Genomic DNA, 16,921 nt, shown 5'->3' with positions numbered 1-16,921 from the left:
GTCCTCTTCCTCTGCAGCTGTGAGTGGACATGACTGCCAGGCCAGCGGGCATCTTCTCCACGGAATAAAGAGTGAGGAATGGAGGTTTGCGGAGGGGAGGAGAAAAAGAGCAGCTGTAGAAATAGACAGTGAAGGTCACACCATTCCTCTTTCCAGGCCGCCAGCATCACTGCAGAACAGAAAAGATGGTGTGTGTGTGTGTGTGTGTTTTGGATGGGGAGTTTGGGGGCGGGCTCAGCTGGCAAGTATGTAGCAAGGGCATCCGTCGGTTGGGTCCCATCAGCGGACTTTCTAGTATATCTTGCTTCATTCCCCTTTCCCCTTCTCTACCGTACTCGTTATTCAGCTGGATATTTCTCTTCACAGAAAGTGTTTTCAGTTTGATCAAAGCTGCTTTTCTTTTCCCAAAGCTTTACTTGGGTGGCCCTGTGGGGACATCTGCTCATGGCCGTTTTGAACTTTCTCCGTGCACAACCGCACAATTGCCAACTTTCCCCAGGTTGTCGGAAGCCAAGTAAGGCCGAAAAGAGGATCAAAACAGTCTGCCTTCTTCAAACATTTTTTAAAAGATGATTTATTTTTCTCTAGCGGTATCCAAAAGTTTAAGAATACAGATTATGAATCCAACATGAAAACATATTTTTCTTTTTAGAAGAGAAAAAAAACCCAAACAGACTTCTTTTTCTCTGCTCATTTCTCTTTTCCATTTTAATGAAAAATATTGGTATTCTTGCCAATTGTGGGACCCTGGGCAAATGTTAGCACTCTGGATCTTTCTGTTTTCTCAGCTGTAAATTAGGAATGAAATAATTCCCATGTCCCTCATCTGCATGAGGAATAAAGGAGATAATAACTGATACACGATGAAAAGTTAGTATCAGTAAGAAGTGGGACCCAATGGTTTCATTTCTTGGTGTCTCCTCTATAGAAATCCTCATAGTTTCCCCAGAGGTGTATGTCCTGTGTGGTCGGTGCAGCACTGTTTGGCTCTAATAAAAATTGGGAATGATCTAAATAATTTAGATCATTTCTTTCATAATTAAAGAAATTATGGCATCTTCTCCCTGTGGACTATTATGCAGCAAGTTAAGTAACTCTACATAGACAGAAACAGAAAAAGCTTCAGGACATATTGTTATGTCAACAGGCAAGTTGTGGATCGGTCTTCTCTTTTATGCTCAAAATAATTATCACATATGGTGGACGAAAAAATAATCTCCCAAAAGACATCCATATCTTAATCCCTGGAACCTGTGACTGTTACCTTATTTGGAAAAAAAGACTCTCTACATATCTCAGTTAAGCATCTTGAGATGGGGAGACTATCCTGGAGCCTATTATCCAAGCAGGCCCCCAGTGACATCGCATGTGTTCTTTTAAGAGGGAGGCAAAGAGAGATCTGATACACACAGAAAAGCAGGAGCACAATGGCCACAAATCAGAGTGATGGCGCATCAATCAGGCCGAAGAATGCCAGCGGCCTCCAGAAGCTGGCCGAGTTGTCCCCTAGAGCCTCCACAGGGAGCATGGCTCTGCTGGCACCTGGATTTCAGCTTCGTGAAACTGATACTGAACACATTTCTGTGTTTGAAGCCGTCAAGTCTGTGGATGTTGATTATGGCCGTCACAGGAAGTTAATACACCGTGACATGTGTGCACGTTTCGATGCAAACAAAAGAAACAGACCTGGGAAGATGGTACATCCAGATTGTTGACTGCGGCTCCCCTCTGGGGAGGTGAAAAGATGTTCACATTTTGTTTGATCGTCTTGATATTACTTGGGTTTTTCACAGTGTTTATTTATGCATGTATTGTGTGTGTGTGTGTGTGTGTGTGTGTGTGTCTTTTAAATAGTATTAAAGACCAAATTAAAATATATCTAATCAGGACAAAATTTAGAATCTCACGTCAAAAGGATTATCAGATAAAGACATCTTAGGGGGTGACAAGAATCATTTGTTTTATGGAAAAAAGGCTCACTTCCACTGGAGACATTCTGTGGTACCATGTAGAATGCCTCTCAGAATTGTCCCTCTGAATGATGGAGACTGGGCATTTATCCACTGACTTTTGTCCCATTTGGGCTGAGGGTTGTCACCAAAGGCCTTAACTTCCCCTGTGCCTCCCTGAGAGCAGGCAAGAACATCGAGAGTGAATCAGGCACTCGAGGTGGGAAGCTGGCAGTATGCAAGGGGATTGTCCACTGTAGGGGGCAGCTGGAATCAGTCATCAGTCGGCCAAGAGGACCATAACATGGGGCACAAAAAGCATCTTCCATAGAGAGAAAGCTCCTGGAGCCCCAAGCAGGGAAGAACCCCAGAACAGGAGGAGCCCTTCTCACCAGCAGACATGCAGTGCCCTAGGCCAGGGAAAGGTGTTTGTCCCTCTCTGAAAACCCCTCTTGTCTGAGGGCCCACTTCATACAGAGCTTCCTGTGTGGCAGGCACTGTGATAGTCCCAAGACACAACAGCACATGAGCCAATGTCTCACTTGTGTGAATCAGTAGACTTTAAATGATCAAATATAGTAAAGAATGAAAGGGTGTACTCAGGGAGGAGCAGCATATTATGGGAGCACAGAGCTAAGGCATCCAGCCCATTGAGAGGCCTCTGTGGAAGGCTTCCCAGGGAGGTAGTGTCTGAACTGAGACCTAAATAATGAGAATGGAGGGAGAGGAGTGTTCCAGGCAATGGAACAGCATGGGTAAAGTGTAGATAGAGAGGGTCTGGCACTGTCTAGGAAATGAAAGACATTCAGTGTGGCTCAACCACTCCAGGCACTTAGACCTTCTCCAAAGAGGCTTTGAAGGATGTGACCCAGTGTGTGGAGAGTGGATTGCAGAGAAGCAGAGCTGGAGGGAGAGACCAATTAAGTATCCTAGTAAAGAAGAGGGTGTCTGGGCCTAGGTAGACAGAGTGGCCATTGAGAACTGAACTGATTCAAGAGATGTTTAGGAGGGAACATTTGCAGGACTTGGATATAGGAGGCAGAGGCAAGGGTGGAGTGGAGATCAGGCCCACATTTCTGGCTTGGATATCTGGGTGGATGGTGCTACCTTCCAGCAGGTTGGAAACTGAAGGAGGGACATGTTTAGAGGTGGGGGAGATGGTGAGTAAATTATATAAAGTAGAGAACTTCTGGTTGACCTAGTGATCCCTTCCCCTCTCTCTGACTTCTAGAAATCTGTGGGAGGTGGGCCACCTGTCTTCCTGTTCCACGGCACTCTTTAAGGGTGGTGTCTTGGGGGTGCTAAGTCGTCAGCATACCTGCAGGAGGCATTCAGTTTCCACAAAGCTAGTGAATAGATCTTGTGAAAATGTACAGAGGGAGCAAAACTCTTGCACTTCCCAGAGCTGTTTGGGTACTGTGGCTCCTGACCATAGACATTGGAAAAAGTTGGTTGTTCTGTGGCCTGCCCTAGTCACTGCGTTCTGTTAGGGCATGTTCCTTTCTTCTTAAAAGTGTGCCACCAAGGCCTGTTACTATGAACGTGGCTGCATAAACTGCATACTTGCCACTGTCTCCTGGAAACCATCTGAAAGCAACAAAGAGAATGGAAGACGAAATGAAAATTCCTTTTAAGGATAACTCAGGAGACACCAGAATCCTTGGGAGCTGTGTAAAAAAGTGGTCAATTTCATGCAGAGCAGTGTTGGGAGATGTGAGAGAGGGGAGGAGAGAGCCCAGGGGTGGCAGATCCCAGAAAGCACCGATACAAATATAGCTGCGAAGCAAGGTCTCTATCTCGTCTTGTCTGCAAAAGAGGCTGTGAAGATGAGGGTGACTATGGTTGCCCAGCAGTTCCACCTGGACCATTAAGATGAGAGAGGCAGAGGAGAGGACACATGAAGAACCATGCTCACAAGGCTGATTTGCAGGAAGCAGCCTGGCTGCGATTTCAACTTCACCTCAGGCCCATCTATAGGAACCTCTTTCGATGGACTCATCCAACTTCTAAGAAGAGTTTGGCATCCATACGGAGACACTGTAAGGAAAAAAGGAAACAATGAACAGCAAAGTTTATGAATAGATGAAGGTCAGTCACCCTGAAACAGGTGAAAATTTCGAGCAATCGCTTCACTATGAATTTGTAAAGCTCAATGAAAAACAAATCCTCTCTGAAGGAACACTACAAAAGAGAAATGCAAGAACTCAAGAAAAAAATGGTAAGATAGCAGGAAGAGGTGAAATATGATCTGGGAAGAAATGGGGAAAACTAGAAATTAACTGGAATTAAGTAGAAATTAGAAAGTACTCAAGGAAGGGGCGCCTGGGTGGCTCAGTCGGTTGGGCATCCAATTTCGGCTCATGTCATGTCTCGTGGTTCGTGAGTTCGAGCCCCGCATCAGGCTCTGTGCTGACAGCTTGGAGCCTGAAGCCTGCTTCGGATTCTGTGTGTGTCTCTCTCTCTGCTCCTCCCCTGCTCATGCTCTCTCTCTCTCTCCTTCAAAAATAAATAAAAACATTAAAAAAAGAGAAAGTACTCAAGGAGAAAACATAATAAGCCAGACAGAATACAGCCATGAGAAACATGAACAAACTGAAATGAAAATAGTTAGAAAGGATTAGAGAGAAAAGATGGAAGGATCCACAAGACAGACAACAGAGATCCAACATATATGTAATTAAAGAGCCTGACGAAAAAAAAAATAAAATAAAATAGTGGAATGGAAATCATACTTCAAACTTAGTCTAAGAAAACTTTGGCGAAAAAAAACTATTTAAATCTACCTTTTCTAACAAAGTGGATCACACCAAGAAAAACGGACCCAGGAAAGTCAACACCAAGATATATTCTAGTAACATCACTGGACCTCAGAGAAAACAAAAGATCACCTCACACCTGTCAGAATGGCTCTTGTCAAAAAGACAAGAGATAACAAATTCTGGGAGGATGTGGAGAAGAGGGAACCCTTCTGCACTGGTGATGGGATTGTAAATTGGTGCAACCACTGTGGAGAACAGAATGGAGGCTCCTCAAAAAGCCAAAAAAATGGAACTTTCAGACAATCCAGGCATCTCACTTGTGTGTATATATCTGAAGGAAATGAAATCAGTGTCTTGAAGAGATATCTCCACTTCTATGCTCATTGCAGCATTATTCAGAATAATCAAGATAAGGAAACAACCTAAATGTCCACTGACAGATGAACGGATAAAGAAAATATATATATATATTATTATGTTTATGTATTTTATATATTATATATTACATATATATATATATATATATATATATATACACACCACACATATATACACACACACACAACACAATATTATTCAGCCATAAAAAAAGAAAGAAATCCTGCCATTTGTGACAACATGGGTGTCACATAATGGGTGGAGCATTATGCTAAGTGAAATAGACCAGACAGAGAAAGACAAATACTATATGGTATTTGTATGTGGAACCTAAAAATAAAACGTCAAACTCATAGAAACAGAGTGGAATGATGGTTGCCAGGGCTGGGAGAGGGAGGAAATGGGGAGATGTTGGTCAAAGAATATAGAGACTTCCAGTTATAAGGTGGCTGAGTTCTGAGGACCTAATGTACAGCAGGTGACTGTAGTTAAGAATACTATATTGTACACTTCAGATTTGCAGAGAGTAGATCTTAAGCATTCTCAACACACGCACACAAAGGTAACTATGTGAGGTGACAGGTGTGCTAAATAACTTGGCTGTGGTGATCATTTTATAATGTATATGTATATCAAAGTATACACTTTAAATATATACAGTTTTATTTGTTAATTATACTTCAATAAAGCTGGAAAAAATGTAGAGGAAAAGAAAATTCTTATGGCAACTAGGCGGGGTAACACATCCATCTATTCAGTGGAGCAGGACCCACAAGCCATTCAGAGAAACTATGACAAAATATTTTGTTTCTAGTCAAGATTTCCTTCAGGTATGAATGCTATAGAAACACGATTTTGAACACGAAGGAACTCAGAGAATTTTGTTCACATGCGCACTGCTTAAGAAAATTATGGAGTTTTGGCTTCAGCTAACCAAGAAATAATGAAAAACTAGGGCAAAGGGGAAGGGAGCATGCAAAGAATGTATTTCACTGAAGAGCTAAGACCTGAACACATATGAGTATTGGACTAGTGGGATAGAAGGTACAAGTTTTATATTCTAACAACTTAAAAATAATACAAATATACAAATTTGGAAGGGGGAATCCAAGAAAAGGTGGCAGAAAGAAAAAACATGCTGTTCATTAATAACAGCTGAGAACCAAGGGATATCATTTAAAGCTGCCAGATGTAGTAGAAATGTAAGCATATTTAATTGTACAAAGACAAACATTAAAATAGATAATGCAAGTGATTAATATTGAATAACAACAGAGTGGTAGGGGACAGAGGAGAGGGCAGGTACTAATTTTATGGTTGTTCATACTAGGGATTCAGAGCTACTGTTGAAAGAGGTAGATGATTAAGGGCAAACGATCATCAAGGTGTATACCGCAAAACAAAAGTAAAAGTAACTGAAAACCTACTGAAAGAATTCCAAATTAGAAGTACAAAAATAGGGGCGCCTGGGTGGCGCAGTCGGTTAAGCGTCCCACTTCAGCCAGGTCACGATCTCGCGGTCCGTGAGTTCGAGCCCCGCGTCAGGCTCTGGGCTGATGGCTCAGAGCCTGGAGCCTGTTTCCGATTCTGTGTCTCCCTCTCTCTCTGCCCCTCCCCCCGTTCATGCCCTGTCTCTCTCTGTCCCAAAAATAAATAAACGTTGAAAAAAAAATTTTTTTTTTAAAAAGAAGTACGAAAATATGCCATAAAAATTTATGACAAAACAAAGACTAAACATGTACAGCATATCAAGTAACATAAATGGACCAAACCTACCTAGTGAAAGAACACAGAGCTATTTTGGTGGAAGTGTGTGTGTATATGTGTACATGTGTGTATATATGTCTATGTATATATGTGTACATATGTGGGGGTGGGGAGATGCAGAGCACACAAAGTCCTCTCCTCAACCTTTAGCCTATGGTAGACCATGAAGAGGAGAGAGATTCCAGATGGACTCCAGGTTTTGATAGCCCACATTTATGAGGAAGATCTTCTCTAGGCTTTGTCTCCCTGCCCTGTGTCCCTTGACTGGAGTGGAGAGAAATCAGAAACCTGCTTTCATCTGATTTCCCCACTGCGATTAAGCCTACTGGTCCCCACCCTGTCATGCCTCAAGCAGGGTGTTCAGCCTTGGGGCTGCATGGTCCTGGGACATAGACCTACCTGCTGGCTCACAGCAGTATAGGTACCCTGGAGTCTGGAGAAGAGGGGTGGGGCCTGAGAACTTCCCTTTCTGACAAGTTCCCAGGGATACTGATGCTACTGGTCCAGGAACAATGTGTTTAAAAATCACTGTCCCGGGGTGCCTGGGTGACTCAGTCGGTTAAGCATCCAACTCTAGATTTCAGTTCAGGTCATGATCTCACATCTCATGAGTTTGAGCCCCGCATCAGGCTTCATGCTGACAGTGCAGAGCCTGCTTCAGATTCTCTCTCCCTCTCTCTCTCTTCTTCCCCTGCCCCCGCCATGAAAATAAGTAGATAAACTGAAAAAAAAAAAATCACTGCCCAGAGTGTGTCCCTGCCCGCACATGTGGAGCAGATGCTACCACGTCGGTGTGCCAAGAAAGGCCAGGGCATCCAACTTCCTTTTGAGCAGGTGGTGCAGGCAGAAGTGCCTAGGCAAGGACTTAGTTACATGGTTACACCTGGCTGCAGGAGAGGCTGGGCAATGGTGCCTGTAGTGGGGCAGTCTGTGCCCTAAAAAGGGAAAAGGAAAAGCTTGCTTGTGGGAGACGATTAGAGGTTTACGGAGTGGGCCCTAGGATTCACATGGAGATGAAGAAAGAGGGTCCAAGCACTCAGTGGTGAGGGACAGATGTGAAAAAAGATGCTTCCGGTGCTTGGTTCTTAGTGTCATAGCGGCCCTTTATTCAAGGGGGAGGAGCCCAAGGCAGCCTGTAGGCATCAGCAAAGGCCGCCCAGGAAGGCAAGGCAAGAGCTCAGCTTTGAAGCGGGACTGCACTTGGCTGTGGTTGCCCATTCCTGCCTCGAAGACAGCTAGGTGTACTCCGCCATCTTTGCCCTCTTTGTGCCCCCAAGATGTTCATTCACTGTCCCTGTTGTTTTGTGGGTTGGGCCGGATGTTTTCCCAGGTCTCAGACTCTCTTTTTCTATCCTGTCCCCCAGGCATCTTGGCTCTGGAGAAAGCTGCGTGGCAAAAGGCGGCTGGTGATGGCATTCTGCCTCCTGATGACTCTGTCTGCGGTGGCTGTCACTCGCTTCCCCCCACAGCATCCTGCTACTGGCCCAGACCCTGGTCCCATGGAGCCCCAGGAGGTAACGGGTGCCCTTGGCCCCCACAGCCGGCAGGCTCTGAGCTCCAGCTGGAGGCAGCGGGCAAGAGACCTAGGGCTCTGGAGAGGCTGGGCCTTGCCTAGCCCCATGTGTGCTGGGGAGCAAGGCCACAGAGGGCCAGTGGACAGGAGCAGGAAGTCCCTGGGAGGGGACAGCAGGCGTCCAGGGAGGGTCAGGAGGGACATTACTTTGGCATCTCTAGGAGATTTGAGACTCAGTACCCGGCGTCTTGTGCTCCTGGGGGAGGATGAAGTTAGGAGTCCAGGAGCCAAAGACTTGGGTCCCCCCTGGCATGATGGTCTCATCAGAGAGGCACAGAATGAAACTGGCACCCTGGTTGGCCCCCTCACAGGACATGGCATGACGGCTTTACAGGCTTGGAAAGCTACTGCTGGACCGACCCTCCGGTCCCACCCAGCAGAAGGCAGGAATCTTCCAGGATTGACTGGTGGGCGACAAACAGGGCATCCCACACCATCTGCAGGGGCTCGTCAGTGGCCTGGCTCTGTTGGGGAGCTGCAAGGATCTGTCTGGTGTGAGGCTGAGACCCCTGGTCTGTTGACCGGCTTGAGGACCAGTGGGCAGGCTCCCCCGTGGCTCACAGAGCATGATGTGCAAATGCTCCGGCTGTTGGCCCAGGGGGAGGTGGTGGGCAAAGCCAGGGTCCCTGGCCATGGGCAGGTGCTGCAGGTTGGCTTCTCCAATGCGGGTGCCTTTCGGGACATGTCTTCTGGGCTCAGCCATCTCTGCTCCCAGGGGCTCTGCGGCCTGATCAAGAGGCCTGGGGACCTGCTGGAGGTCCTGGCCTTCCACGTGGACCGAGTGCTGGGGCTGCACCGGAGCCTGCCTGCTGTGGCCCGGAACTTCCGGAGCTCCCTGCTGCCCTACCGATACACAGATGGCAGCACAAGACCCGTCATCTGGTGGGCGCCCGATGTGCAGCACCTGGGTGACCCAGACGATGACCAGAACTCTCTGTCCTTGGGCTGGCTCCAGTACCAGGCCTTGTTGGCACGTGGCTGCAGCTGGCCAAGCCAGGCCCCCTGCCTGGGCCTCCACCACGCCGAGTGGGCACGCCTGGCACTCTTCGACTTCCTGCTGCAGGTAGGTGGGGCTGGGCATGGTGAGGCTGGAGAGCAGCAGAAGCAGGGGATTGGGGATGAATTGAGACACTGGAGTTGCCCGCTTGAGGATGGTTGGTGACTCCCCCTCCAATCTTTGTGTTTTGACCACCACGCACCTGTTTTCGTTATTTTTCTGCTTTTGCATTTATTCATCCAGTGGTATTCTGGAACCAGCTCATGTGGGCTTACAAGAGCTGATTGCTAAAATTTTCAGGAATTTTGTGACCTGGTTGAGAAACACAGGCATTATTAAACATTAAATTCCATCAACTAACAATATGATAAGTTATTGTTGAAAAAAAGGTAATAAATGCTCAGAACCCATTAATTCCTAATGATTTCACTGTATTTTACTACAATCTATGCTTTTTAGGTTATTTGCATTTATATAGTAAATATTGTATTATGGTGAGCTACTGCACATCTCCTGTCAACTCCACATTCGGTCATGTTGGTAGCTTGAAATTGGCCAGGGTGGGAGTATTTACACCATGGGAGTCAGCAAATGCTACAAATATGGACTCCCCACTACTTCCAAGAGCTGGTTGTTAAACATTTATCTGCACATCACTGTTGATAACGTTATATCCTTGAATCAACTAGGATTGAAGGTGGTTGCCTAGTTTAAAAAAGAAAGGAAGTAATGGGGAGAGGGAGAGACATAGAAAGATAAAGGGATGATACTTGGGCACTGAAAAATGAGAAAGGACTCCAGCCACAAGGTCAACTGAGGTCCCTCCTCTGCCAGAAGTTAACCCTGGAGTTTCTGGGGATCCTAAGGAAGGATTGGGCAGTCAGGACACAGGAGTTAACTGGGGGACTGCAGGCATTGGCTATTTACTAACTGTAAACAGCATGGCTATTCTGGGGCCTGTGCACTGGATGTCAGCTGAGACATACGTGTGGAAATGTGTCCAGAAGGATATAAAGACAAAAAGGAAAGACAAAAAGCTCAAAATGGGTGAATATGTGTACTAGATGCAGACTGAGCCAGCCCCCGTTTCTGTAGCGATGCCTATTGAAGAAAGACACCAACATGAGCCCTAGATTCACCTACTGGGGTGAGTGGAAGAGCCACAGGACAGGATTCAGGCAGCCAGGGGATGTCATGCTGTATTTGGTCCACACAGGGTTGGTCCACAATATGTTTTCAGAAAATTCTTAGACAACGTGTAATACTTTGGAGATTTCCCATAAAAATCCAGCTTCCTTTGAAACATTGGATGGTTTAGTAACATTGGGCCTCCCTTCCCATATGGCAGTAATCAGCCTGAGCTGAGTAGTCATGCCATGCTCTCCTTTTGGCCATAGGCCCTACCTCCTTATTTTCTGACATCCACCTCCTGCTCCTTCCCCAGAACCATGAATGCTACCTGTCAGTCAGTGGATATTTGTTTCCAGTCAGCGAGCTAACTGGTCTCCTGAGGTACTTCAGGCTCCTCCAGTCTGTGTCTCTAAGCTTTGTGGAAAGAGGAGTGTGGAGCTCAGTGATCAGTATGGGCTGATACATAGACCTGGGCTTGAACCCCTCACTCCCAGACCCCTTCCTGCTGTATGACACTGAGCAGATTACTTTGCCTCGTAGACATTCACTTTTCTTACATCTAAAATGGGACTGGATGTTCTGACCTCACTCCCTTGGACCTGATCATTATAATGTGTGGTAGCTTCTAATTGCCAGCACCTGCATCTGTGGGCTTGCTCTGGGTGACATGTGACAGGCTGGGTGCTGGGGAACTAACGCTGTCCAGATAGTGTGGTCAACCATCCAGGTTGGGAAGGAGGTATTTCTCAGACGTAGGACTTATAGCCTGGGGCAAACAGGGAAGACTGGTCATGCTACTTCTAGGAGCAGCCTCCGGGGACTGATGGGAGCCAGTGTATAAAGAAAGCCCTGGCTCCCTGGCTGGGATGGCTCTTCAGTGTGTGTTATAAGTGTCTCAGAGTTCCCTGCAGTGGTCATTGTTCACCCTCTCTGTCTTACTTCTCTGCTCCCTGCTTATGTTTCTGGATTAGCTCACACACAAAAAAATGGCTATCGCTTGAATCCTTGTCTTGAGGTCTGTCTCTGGGAGAGCCTGGCCCATGTCAGACAATAACACTGACCTTGTGTGGTTTCTGCATGCAAGATGGTTCATGTAATACAGTGCCCGGAGGGTGGCACATGCACAATTATAAGCAGGCACTGTCCCCAACACTTTATAGGAATTAACTCATCCAGTCCTCATAGCAGCCTTACAAGTGATATACATTTATTCCTATTTAAAGTTGAGAAATTAAGGTCCGAGAGGTTAAATTACTTGCCGGAAGTCATGGCTGCTGAAGTTGACACAAAGCCTAATGGTTGCCTAATGGTCTGCCTCCAGAGCTCACCTTCTTAATCACAGAGTCACTATTCAGCTGGCCATGAATGAGGCAGGAAGAGGGGACCCTTGCAGGGATGCCTTGGAGCCGTGAGACTGGAGGCGCCTCCTCGCAGAGCCCCAGCCGAAGTGCACGCAGCAGTCTTCTGCTCCACACAGAGCTCCTCTGTCCATCTCCTGGAGTTGCGGTGTGGGACCCTTCCTCAGCTGCCAGGTCCTGTTGTAGGGACGGAAGTCTTGGCAGCCAAGGCACACGCTGGTTGGGTGTGTGGTCTGACGCTACCTGGCTGGCCTTGTGCCACCTCTTCCTTGGTTTGCTGAACACCAGTCAAGTCAAACACCCCTGTCTGGCTGACGCTGCCTTCCTAGAAGCCACTGGCAAGTCAGAGGGAGGCGAGGTTTCAGGATGTGGGTTTCCCAGCACGGGAACCTGAGGTGCCTCCTGACTGGGGACTGAGCACAAACTCCATGTACAGTCCACTCTGTGGTATGTTTGCTTGTTTGTTTTGTTTTATCTAACATAAACCCTTGCTTTTTTGTGTCTGTGTATCACAACATACCATCTACCCAGACACAAAATACACAAGCACTGCACACATACACATTCTTTATAGTCCCCACAAATCATACCCTGTGCGTTGCAAATCCCATCTAAAACCTTGCATTAGTTAGTGATTGCTGAAATAATGCTAACAAACTTCTCTAAAATCAATGGCTTAAAACACCAGCTCTTTAATTCTTTCTCCAGGTCTGTGGGTCAGTTGGGCTCAACTGAGCTTAGCTGTAAGCTGTGGGGGGTGGGTTCACGTCTGCCCTTGGTGTCTCATTCTGGAGTGCCGGCTGAAGGGGCACCAGTTCCCCGGGGCAAACCCTTCTCCTGGGAAATGGAAGAAACCCTAGAGTTCAACCAAATTGCAAAAGCACATTTAAGGCCTCCACTAACGTCACTTCCTCTAGTATTCCGTTGGTCAAAGCAAGTCAATGTCAGGGAAGGGAAGTACAATCTGCCCAGACTGGAAGGGAAAGAGGAGCAAATATTTGTTGGGCAAAAATGAAATCAGTTACACATACCCCAAACGCATACATTGTACACTTACAAATGAACCTTATGTCCCCACATACTCCATAGCCACCCACACATGCATACCATTCACATGAACCATACACCCACATATACTCCATATGACGCCCAAACACTGCTGTGGGCAAGTGGGGCTCAATCCTGTGGAGAACTTTGAGTGAGTGTGTAGAACGTGCACCAGAGTTGTCTCACTCAAGGGCCAAAGCTGGGCTATTTACCCCCTAGCTCCCAACTGTCAGAGGTTGAGACTGCTCCTAAGGGCATTGACCTCCTAGGGGCACTAGCAGCCTGGCTCATGTGCTGGCCAGACAAACAGGATCCTTCAGCCAGAAAGGGGCTAAGGCAGAGAGCCACGGCACTTTCTGTAGAAAGCCATCGATATGTAGAGGAATAGTGAGTGCCAGGGGGTAGGGGTGGGATACTAACAGCATCTGCTACTCCTAATGAATAAATCAAGAACATGTTTTGGAGGCCAGTATGATCAGGAGGATCCTCTCAGTTTATAAGCTGGTCTCTCTAGGAAAGATACAGTACTAATAGTGAGTAGGTACCCTCCACTGCACCCCGGGCTGTGTCATAGGAAGCAGTAGGACTAAGAGAGAGCCCACCACTTCTGAATAGATCAGTGAGAAGCTGCTTCTACTCAGGTGGACAAAGTGGGTGGGAGAGTGTGTATGTGTGTTTGGTGGGTGGGGCTCACAAAACTCTGCTTAATGTCAGGGGCCACCTGCAGCCAGAGTTGCATTCAGTCTGGTAAAAGGTAGAAAGTCCTTCTCCTCCTGGGACAGTGATGATGGAACAGCCAAGCATGGTCAGGAAAAGCTAATGACCATCACATTCACTGTAAGTCAAATTCAACCTGACAGGAGTTGTGCCTGGGACCTAAAAGAGCCTTCTACTCAGTGGCCAGAGTCAGGGTAGGAAGTGCTGGGTTGTTGGGCACATTTCTTTTTTTTTCTTTTTTAAAGGGCCTCTGTCTCACACTGTGCTTCCTCTGAGAGGGCGTGTGATTGGCTAGATGGTGGGCGAGTTGTGGAAAACTCAGACAGACTGAGAGTTGGTGATGTTGGCTCATAAAAGTCTTTCTGCAACTTCTGCTTATGAAGGGTCTTCACGTCCCCAAGAGTTGATATCCAAGAAAGGCTTGCCTGCCACCATCCTGGCCCAGGCCATCATCTTTTCTTACATGGACTAACACAACAGCTCCCTGATTTGTCTCCCTCCCTTCACTTATGTCCCTTCCAATCCAGTCTCCTTGCAGAAGACCTCCCCCAGGCATGGGGCGCCTGGGTGGCGCAGTCGGTTAAGCGTCCGATTTCAGCCAGGTCACGATCTCGCGGTCCGTGAGTTCGAGCCCCGCATCGGGCTCTGGGCTGATGGCTCAGAGCCTGGAGCCTGTTTCCGATTCTGTGTCTCCCTCTCTCTCTGCCCCTCCCCCGTTCATGCTCTGTCTCTCTCTGTCCCAAAAATAAATAAACGTTGAAAAAAAAAAATTTAAAAAAAAAAAAAAGAAGACCTCCCCCAGGCAGACCCCGAGTCTAGGATTCCAGTGCGGTAGTTTATCTGGGAGACGATCTCAAGAAACACCCATAGGGAGATGGGAAGTGACATGGGAGGACAGACAATCAATAAAGGGCATGATATAAAGTAGGTCACCACTGTGAGTGACTAGGGAGGGCTTAGTTCCACAGAAAATTTCTGAGAAATGATATGAAATACATGTTCAGAATTAGCCCACCAAGAGGTGAGGGACTCAAGGCATTTATAGCCAAATATCCCATCAATCTTTGGTTGAAGGCTGCTTCTGGAGATACGGATTCCCTAGAATCTGGAAAAAGCCCCCAGACAAAGCTATACAGCAGCTGGAATTTGGAAGGTGAGCTCTGAAGTTCATACAGAACCGTTCAGACACAGAAAGCATGCTTCTTTTACAATCATAAATCAGATTGTGTCACACTTCCCCGTTAAAATAAGGTAAGGCCTCTCAGTGCCCTCGGTATCGGGTTCTTCAAGGGCCCATGTTCTTCAAGGACCCTAGCATCTGTCCCCCGCCGCATCTCTTGGCACTGAGCCTTGGTCAGTTTCTAAACACACCCAGCTCCTTCTGGTGCAGGGCTTCTTGCTTGGACTTGCTTCTGACTCTTGCTCCCCAGGTCTCAACTCTCCTGACCACCCCTTATTGTTATTATTCTCTTTCTCTTTCATGGCATCCTGTCGATTCCCTTTCTGATTCCCAGCACAGTTTGTAAATATTTTATTTATTTGCTCATGTATTTACCATATGTCTGTGTTTTGTTCACTACCACATCAGCATCTAGCACAGAGCCAAGGTCTTGGTTTGATCCTAGATAAGCACTATGAACGAATGAATGAATGAATTAGTGATGAGTGAACTCCCAAGATCTCTGTATGATTTCCAGTCTGGGTGCTGCTGTGTTTTTCTTCCTCAAGTACCACTTCTTCCTCTAGACGGAAAGGAAGCCCAAAGCTTTCTACACTTCTTATAGGGTCCAGAATAGAACCACAGAGGTAGAAAACAACATTTGCCATGATCTTGCCTTCTGGCTGTTAATGAACTTGCACTCCCAGAACAGATGACAATGTGTAACGTTGCCTGATGTCCTCGACCACTGTTCCAGCACTTGGCATGTGTTCATGCATAACAGCCCTTAGAGGCAGAAAATATTCTTAGCTTCATTCTACAGACGGGGAAACTGAGGTTTAGAAGAGCTAAGGAGCTTGCCCACAGTCACAACCTGTTTCATCCAGGGCAGTCTGGCCACAGAGTGCATGTTCTTGCCCTCTTTGCTGTACCGAACTGGCTCTAAAAAAATATTTATTGAGTCTCTTCAATATTTATTGGTCCATTTCCTTCCCAAGGAGCCTGTTTTCATTTATTTGTGATCCTGTGTGCATTCTTTATTTTGAGTCCAAATCTATGTCTTCAATTCATGTGTACCCCTCTGGCTTAGTCTCCTGGGACATGAGGTATTCTGTCAGTTAGAGAGGATCCCAGAACTGTGATCACTGCCGACCGTTCAGGCTTCCAACCAGAGATGTGACATATCATAGTACCTACCATTTATGAAATGCCTACACCTGTGTGGCAATGTCTACTGCAAACCACACCCATGAGTTCATTTAAATCCTACAACAGGCCCAACAGATGGGAGCTATGTTCCTCCCCATTTCACAGATGGCACAGCCAACTATGGAGGACTGAAACACCTGCCTGGATGAAGGTGTGTAAAGGGTGACATTGAGGATCCTTACATATATTTAAAAGCAGGACCTCCATCAGGGTGAGGTATGAGGGGCAGAATTCTACGTTGGTCCCCAAGGCTCCCCACTCCACTGGCATTAACCCCTGCCCTTGAGTATGGGTGAGACCTGTGAATATGATGGAATAGCACTCCAACGACCAGGTTGCCAATCATTTATCTTTGAGTTGATCAAAAGGAACATTATCCTGGGTGGGTCTGACCTAATCAGGGGAGTCTTTCAAAGGAGATGAAGCATCTAGAGAATTTCTGAAAGTACACAGCCATGCTATGAACTGTCTGGTGGAAGGGGAGGCCTCTAGGAGGACCCTGAGATCCCTGGGACCTAGTGCTACGGCCAGAAAGAATGGTTTCTGCCAACAACCTGAAGGAGCTTAGGAGATGGCCTTGAGCTACAATGTGACATGGCCCCTGGCCGACATCTGGAGTTCAGCCTGGTGAGAACCTGAGCAGAGAACCCGGCAAAAATGTGATGGACTCCTGACCCACAGAAACTGTGACATAATAATGGGTTCTTCGAAGCCACTAAGCCCCTGGTAATTTGTAATGCAGCAATGGAAAATGAATTTATGAGCCCAAGGCACAGACATTTTGGGTGTAGGGCCGGTGCTGCGTGACCTGGACAGTGAGCACCTCCCTCCGTTTCTTCAGCCTCACCCTAGTCCTGTCTCTGTCCAGATTTTTTTA

The 16,921-nt window shown here is 46.9% G+C and overlaps 1 protein-coding gene and 1 long non-coding RNA gene across 8 annotated transcripts in view; one reads left to right on the top strand and one right to left on the bottom strand.

Annotated features, from left to right (window-relative positions):
* The window catches only part of GASK1A (golgi associated kinase 1A), a 67,583-nt gene that overhangs the window by 28,225 nt on the left and 22,437 nt on the right, over positions 1–16,921 (top strand). For all 7 annotated transcript variants that reach the window (XR_006701096.1, XR_006701095.1, XR_006701097.1 and 4 more), the window contains exon 2: positions 8,218–9,489. Coding sequence is in view for 2 of the 7 variants with exons in the window: in XM_045436959.1 (XP_045292915.1) it covers positions 8,218–9,489 (1,272 nt within the window). In the remaining 5 variants the exon portion in view is untranslated. The remainder of the gene's footprint in view (positions 1–8,217; positions 9,490–16,921) is intronic.
* On the bottom strand, positions 3,715–10,160 carry LOC123575929. The gene is made up of 2 exons (XR_006701103.1): positions 9,626–10,160; positions 3,715–3,986 (listed from the first exon to the last, which is right to left on the bottom strand). It is a non-coding gene; the product is annotated as an uncharacterized LOC123575929 (long non-coding RNA).

Source organism: Leopardus geoffroyi, chromosome C2 (assembly GCF_018350155.1).
Source record: "Leopardus geoffroyi isolate Oge1 chromosome C2, O.geoffroyi_Oge1_pat1.0, whole genome shotgun sequence".
In the NCBI taxonomy this organism is placed as follows: Eukaryota; Metazoa; Chordata; class Mammalia; order Carnivora; family Felidae; genus Leopardus; species Leopardus geoffroyi.
This window is presented reverse-complemented; position numbering and strand designations above follow the sequence as displayed.